This window comes from Bufo gargarizans, chromosome 4, assembly GCF_014858855.1.
Source record: "Bufo gargarizans isolate SCDJY-AF-19 chromosome 4, ASM1485885v1, whole genome shotgun sequence".
Lineage (NCBI taxonomy): Eukaryota > Metazoa > Chordata > Amphibia > Anura > Bufonidae > Bufo > Bufo gargarizans.
Window position 1 is genome coordinate 530181485 of NC_058083.1, and position 7633 is coordinate 530189117.

The 7633-nt window shown below is 52.9% G+C and overlaps 1 protein-coding gene across 1 annotated transcript in view; it reads right to left on the reverse strand.

Moving 5' to 3' along the window:
- Positions 1-7135, reverse strand: part of LOC122934767 (gastrula zinc finger protein XlCGF57.1-like) — a 28627-nt gene extending 21492 nt beyond the window's left edge. Inside the window, exons 1-2 of the mRNA XM_044290458.1 lie at positions 7082-7135; positions 5852-5949 (exon numbers count right to left, since the gene is read on the reverse strand). Coding sequence (XP_044146393.1) covers positions 5852-5949; positions 7082-7115 — 132 coding nt within the window. The 5' untranslated portion in view covers positions 7116-7135. The remainder of the gene's footprint in view (positions 1-5851; positions 5950-7081) is intronic.
- Between the last annotated feature and the right edge of the window lie 498 nt (positions 7136-7633).

The window sequence follows — 7633 nt, forward strand, 5'->3', positions numbered from 1 at the left end:
TGGAGAGTACAGTATACTCCACTGCTGGGGGAGGTCAGTAGACTGGAGAGTACAGTATACTCCACTGCTGCTGGGGGAGGTCAGTAGATGGTAGGTACAGTATACTCCACTGCTGCTGGGGAGGTCAGTAGATGGAGCGTACAGTATACTCCACTGCTGCTGGGGAGGTCAGTAGACGGAGAGTACAGTATACTCCACTGCTGCTGGGGGAGGTCAGTAGATGGAGAGTACAGTATACTCCACTGCTGCTGGGGGAGGTCAGTAGATGGAGAGTACAGTATACTCCACTGCTGCTGGAGGAGGTCAGTAGATGGAGAGTACAGTATACTCCACTGCTGCTGGGGAGGTCAGTAGACTGGAGAGTACAGTATACTCCACTGCTGCTGGGGGAGGTCAGTAGATGGAGAGTACAGTATACTCCACTGCTGCTGGGGGAGGTCAGTAGATGGAGAGTACAGTATACTCCACTGCTGCTGGGGGAGGTCAGTAGATGGAGAGTACAGTATACTCCACTGCTGCTGGGGGAGGTCAGTAGATGGAGAGTACAGTATACTCCACTGCTGCTGGGGAGGTCAGTAGATGGAGCGTACAGTATACTCCACTGCTGCTGGGGGAGGTCAGTAGATGGAGAGTACAGTATACTCCACTGCTGCTGGGGGAGGTCAGTAGACTGGAGAGTACAGTATACTCCACTGCTGCTGGGGGAGGTCAGTAGATGGAGAGTACAGTATACTCCACTGCTGCTGGGGGAGGTCAGTAGATGGAGAGTACAGTATACTCCACTGCTGCTGGGGGAGGTCACTCCACTGCTGCTGGGGAGGTCAGTAGACGGAGAGTACAGTATACTCCACTGCTGCTGGGGGAGGTCAGTAGACGGAGAGTACAGTATACTCCACTGCTGCTGGGGGAGGTCAGTAGATGGAGAGTACAGTATACTCCACTGCTGCTGGGGAGGTCAGTAGACGGAGAGTACAGTATACTCCACTGCTGCTGGGGGAGGTCAGTAGACGGAGAGTACAGTATACTCCACTGCTGCTGGGGGAGGTCAGTAGACTGGAGCGTACAGTATACTCCACTGCTGCTGGGGGAGGTCAGTAGATGGAGAGTACAGTATACTCCACTGCTGCTGGGGGAGGTCAGTAGATGGAGAGTACAGTATACTCCACTGCTGCTGGAGGAGGTCAGTAGACTGGAGAGTACAGTATACTCCACTGCTGCTGGGGGAGGTCAGTAGACGGAGCGTACAGTATACTCCACTGCTGCTGGGGGAGGTCAGTAGATGGAGAGTACAGTATACTCCACTGCTGCTGGGGGAGGTCAGTAGACGGAGCGTACAGTATACTCCACTGCTGCTGGGGGAGGTCAGTAGATGGAGAGTACAGTATACTCCACTGCTGCTGGGGAGGTCAGTAGATGGAGAGTACAGTATACTCCACTGCTGCTGGGGGAGGTCAGTAGATGGAGAGTACAGTATACTCCACTGCTGCTGGGGGAGGTCAGTAGATGGAGAGTACAGTATACTCCACTGCTGCTGGGGGAGGTCAGTAGATGGAGAGTACAGTATACTCCACTGCTGCTGGGGGAGGTCAGTAGATGGAGAGTACAGTATACTCCACTGCTGCTGGGGGAGGTCAGTAGATGGAGAGTACAGTATACTCCACTGCTGCTGGGGGAGGTCAGTAGATGGAGAGTACAGTATACTCCACTGCTGCTGGGGGAGGTCAGTAGATGGAGAGTACAGTATACTCCACTGCTGCTGGGGGAGGTCAGTAGATGGAGAGTACAGTATACTCCACTGCTGCTGGGGGAGGTCAGTAGACTGGAGAGTACAGTATACTCCACTGCTGCTGGGGGAGGTCAGTAGATGGAGAGTACAGTATACTCCACTGCTGCTGGGGGAGGTCAGTAGACGGAGAGTACAGTATACTCCACTGCTGCTGGGGGAGGTCAGTAGATGGAGAGTACAGTATACTCCACTGCTGCTGGGGGAGGTCAGTAGACGGAGAGTACAGTATACTCCACTGCTGCTGGGGGAGGTCAGTAGACGGAGAGTACAGTATACTCCACTGCTGCTGGGGGAGGTCAGTAGATGGAGAGTACAGTATACTCCACTGCTGCTGGGGGAGGTCAGTAGATGGAGAGTACAGTATACTCCACTGCTGCTGGGGGAGGTCAGTAGATGGAGAGTACAGTATACTCCACTGCTGCTGGGGGAGGTCAGTAGATGGAGAGTACAGTATACTCCACTGCTGCTGGGGGAGGTCAGTAGATGGAGCGTACAGTATACTCCACTGCTGCTGGGGGAGGTCAGTAGATGGAGAGTACAGTATACTCCACTGCTGCTGGGGAGGTCAGTAGATGGAGAGTACAGTATACTCCACTGCTGCTGGGGGAGGTCAGTAGATGGAGAGTACAGTATACTCCACTGCTGCTGGGGGAGGTCAGTAGATGGAGAGTACAGTATACTCCACTGCTGCTGGGGGAGGTCAGTAGATGGAGAGTACAGTATACTCCACTGCTGCTGGGGGAGGTCAGTAGATGGAGAGTACAGTATACTCCACTGCTGCTGGGGAGGTCAGTAGATGGAGAGTACAGTATACTCCACTGCTGCTGGGGGAGGTCAGTAGATGGAGAGTACAGTATACTCCACTGCTGCTGGGGGAGGTCAGTAGACGGAGAGTACAGTATACTCCACTGCTGCTGGGGGAGGTCAGTAGATGGAGAGTACAGTATACTCCACTGCTGCTGGGGGAGGTCAGTAGATGGAGAGTACAGTATACTCCACTGCTGCTGGGGGAGGTCAGTAGATGGAGAGTACAGTATACTCCACTGCTGGCTGGGGAGGCAGGGGGGTACCCTGGGGTCAGTAGATGGAGAGTACAGTATACTCCACTGCTGCTGGGGGAGGTCAGTAGATGGAGAGTACAGTATACTCCACTGCTGCTGGGGGAGGTCAGTAGATGGAGAGTACAGTATACTCCACTGCTGCTGGGGGAGGTCAGTAGATGGAGAGTACAGTATACTCCACTGCTGCTGGGGGAGGTCAGTAGATGGAGAGTACAGTATACTCCACTGCTGCTGGGGGAGGTCAGTAGATGGAGAGTACAGTATACTCCACTGCTGCTGGGGGAGGTCAGTAGATGGAGCGTACAGTATACTCCACTGCTGCTGGGGAGGTCAGTAGATGGAGAGTACAGTATACTCCACTGCTGCTGGGGGAGGTCAGTAGATGGAGAGTACAGTATACTCCACTGCTGCTGGGGGAGGTCAGTAGATGGAGAGTACAGTATACTCCACTGCTGCTGGGGGAGGTCAGTAGATGGAGAGTACAGTATACTCCACTGCTGCTGGGGGAGGTCAGTAGACGGAGAGTACAGTATACTCCACTGCTGCTGGGGGAGGTCAGTAGATGGAGAGTACAGTATACTCCACTGCTGCTGGGGGAGGTCAGTAGATGGAGAGTACAGTATACTCCACTGCTGCTGGGGGAGGTCAGTAGATGGAGAGTACAGTATACTCCACTGCTGCTGGGGGAGGTCAGTAGATGGAGAGTACAGTATACTCCACTGCTGCTGGGGGAGGTCAGTAGATGGAGAGTACAGTATACTCCACTGCTGCTGGGGGAGGTCAGTAGATGGAGAGTACAGTATACTCCACTGCTGCTGGGGGAGGTCAGTAGACGGAGCGTACAGTATACTCCACTGCTGCTGGGGAGGTCAGTAGATGGAGAGTACAGTATACTCCACTGCTGCTGGGGGAGGTCAGTAGATGGAGAGTACAGTATACTCCACTGCTGCTGGGGGAGGTCAGTAGATGGAGAGTACAGTATACTCCACTGCTGCTGGGGGAGGTCAGTAGATGGAGAGTACAGTATACTCCACTGCTGCTGGGGGAGGTCAGTAGATGGAGAGTACAGTATACTCCACTGCTGCTGGGGGAGGTCAGTAGATGGAGAGTACAGTATACTCCACTGCTGCTGGGGGAGGTCAGTAGACTGGAGAGTACAGTATACTCCACTGCTGCTGGGGGAGGTCAGTAGATGGAGAGTACAGTATACTCCACTGCTGCTGGGGAGGGTCAGTAGATGGAGAGTACAGTATACTCCACTGCTGCTGGGGGAGGTCAGTAGACGGAGAGTACAGTATACTCCACTGCTGCTGGGGGAGGTCAGTAGATGGAGAGTACAGTATACTCCACTGCTGCTGGGGGAGGTCAGTAGATGGAGAGTACAGTATACTCCACTGCTGCTGGGGGAGGTCAGTAGATGGAGAGTACAGTATACTCCCACTGCTGCTGGGGGAGGGTCAGTAGATGGAGAGTACAGTATACTCCACTGCTGCTGGGGAGGTCAGTAGATGGAGCGTACAGTATACTCCACTGCTGCTGGGGGAGGTCAGTAGATGGAGAGTACAGTATACTCCACTGCTGCTGGGGGAGGTCAGTAGACTGGAGAGTACAGTATACTCCACTGCTGCTGGGGGAGGTCAGTAGATGGAGAGTACAGTATACTCCACTGCTGCTGGGGGAGGTCAGTAGACTGGAGAGTACAGTATACTCCACTGCTGCTGGGGGAGGTCAGTAGATGGAGCGTACAGTATACTCCACTGCTGCTGGGGGAGGTCAGTAGATGGAGAGTACAGTATACTCCACTGCTGCTGGGGGAGGTCAGTAGATGGAGAGTACAGTATACTCCACTGCTGCTGGGGAGGTCAGTAGATGGAGAGTACAGTATACTCCACTGCTGCTGGGGGAGGTCAGTAGATGGAGAGTACAGTATACTCCACTGCTGCTGGGGGAGGTCAGTAGATGGAGAGTACAGTATACTCCACTGCTGCTGGGGGAGGTCAGTAGATGGAGAGTACAGTATACTCCACTGCTGCTGGGGGAGGTCAGTAGATGGAGAGTACAGTATACTCCACTGCTGCTGGGGGAGGTCAGTAGATGGAGAGTACAGTATACTCCACTGCTGCTGGGGGAGGTCAGTAGATGGAGAGTACAGTATACTCCACTGCTGCTGGGGGAGGTCAGTAGATGGAGAGTACAGTATACTCCACTGCTGCTGGGGGAGGTCAGTAGATGGAGAGTACAGTATACTCCACTGCTGCTGGGGGAGGTCAGTAGATGGAGAGTACAGTATACTCCACTGCTGCTGGGGGAGGTCAGTAGATGGAGAGTACAGTATACTCCACTGCTGCTGGGGGAGGTCAGTAGATGGAGAGTACAGTATACTCCACTGCTGCTGGGGGAGGTCAGTAGATGGAGAGTACAGTATACTCCACTGCTGCTGGGGGAGGTCAGTAGATGGAGAGTACAGTATACTCCACTGCTGCTGGGGGAGGTCAGTAGATGGAGAGTACAGTATACTCCACTGCTGCTGGGGGAGGTCAGTAGATGGAGAGTACAGTATACTCCACTGCTGCTGGGGGAGGTCAGTAGATGGAGAGTACAGTATACTCCACTGCTGCTGGGGGAGGTCAGTAGATGGAGAGTACAGTATACTCCACTGCTGCTGGGGGAGGTCAGTAGACGGAGAGTACAGTATACTCCACTGCTGCTGGGGGAGGTCAGTAGATGGAGAGTACAGTATACTCCACTGCTGCTGGGGGAGGTCAGTAGATGGAGAGTACAGTATACTCCACTGCTGCTGGAGGAGGTCAGTAGATGGAGCGTACAGTATACTCCACTGCTGCTGGGGGAGGTCAGTAGACGGAGCGTACAGTATACTCCACTGCTGCTGGGGGAGGTCAGTAGACGGAGCGTACAGTATACTCCACTGCTGCTGGGGGAGGTCAGTAGAAAGCTCCATTACATCAGTCTATAGAGGATTTGTAGAAACCTCAGCTTCACCTACCTGATGATCCAGTGGGATATTTGGTTTCTCCCCTGGACAGTCCTGGGAATACTGAGGACTGGGACATCTCTCTGGTGGATTTCTCTGACTGGTTCCATCTGTAGGAAAAACACACGATGACTGAATACATTGTCTATATCCAATGATGAGTGAATCGGTGATGCCGGCCGGTCCGTGGCTGCTGACATCTCCTTGTTCCTTGAAGGCCGTTGGAGCTCTTAACCAATTCCCTGCTCCGGTGGTCCATACCTGATGACATTTCATTGTTCTGTCCACAGCGTGCTGATCTGTGGCCAGCTCTTGGCCTGCAGTGGCTTTGTCTGCCTGTAGGGCATGTGCTTCCTCTGGTTCTTAAAGGGCCAGCATGTGTGGCCCTAATCCTGTCCACTCTATGGCTAGCCTCCCTGGGATATTTAAAGAACCCTCCCCTGTGGAATGGTGTCCGAGTAAGAGATTCTAGTTGCTAGTTTCCTACCATGGAGCTCCACTCTTGAGTTCAGTTGCACATTTAGGACTGCTTTCAGACGAGTGAGTGTGACTGCTGCGGACTCACATCACCAGCACCCGTCCTGAACTTCCAGCACTGCCAGGGTCGCATAGCATTATATTGATTTATGATGCTGGAATGTATTGGATAACACTGACATAATGCTGTCAGTGTTATCCAATACCTTCCAGAACTGTAAGCATTACATAGCGTCATAAATCACTATAATGCGACCCCGGCAGTGCTGGGAGGTCAGGACAGGTGCTGCACTGTGAGTCCGGAGTGTGACACTTGCTCGTCTGAAAGGGACCTTATTCACCTCTGCCTGTTAACTAGATTTAACTTATTGCTGCCTGACCTGACCTCTGCCTGTTTCTAGTACTGACCCTGTGCTGCCTACTCTGATCTTTTCACGGTTTAATGCATTGCAGCAAACGCTCCCTGTCTTTGCTTGTCTTGTGGCTACAGTTCTGACTGATCCCTCGGGGCTTTTCATTGGTATCTCTTGATCCCAGTGGGTCAGCAGCCACTGAACAGAGACTGCTTCCAAAGGTAGTGGCCTGGTGTTTCCCCTGCAGTGATGTCCTTATGGATTAAAGGGTAAGGATTGGGGGGGGGGGGGGGGGTAATCTAGCTGCTCCTTAAGCAGTAGCCCCTGCCAAATCTGTGGCACAGCACATCTACATCCGCACTCTGATTCAAAACTGTTCTCTCCTCTACAGTCATGGAAGGTCTCCTCTTACCTGGTGATGTGAGGGACTGGGGATTCTCCATCATGACGTCCTTGTATAGATCCTTGTGTTCTTCTAAATACTCCCACTCCTCCATGGAGAAATAGACAGCGACATCCTGACACCTTATAAGAACCTGACAACACAAGGACACAGTCATTACCAGACCCCTCCCTTGGCGTTATTGTATAATGTCCCAGCATTCCCAGCAGCGCTCACCTCTCCGCTCAGCAGCTCAGTGATCCTGGTGGTAAGTTCTAGGATCTTCTGCTCATGTATCAGGGAATGAGGTGGAGGCTCGGTGATGGGGCTCTGGGTCCTGCTCCATCCTCCTGACACACTGCGGTGTCACACACTCACCAGGACGACTTCTTCACTACTGTGTAATCCTGTGTATGGGGAGACGCCGATCACTACAGAGATTCTAAGAATCCTTCCCCTTTCCAGACATTTCCCTGGTTTATTACTAGAGATAAGAGTGATGTCATGTGAGACTCTCACCTCTCCAGTTATCAAGGAGATGATCTCCAGGGTGAGGTCTAATATCCTCGCAGCCATGTGGTC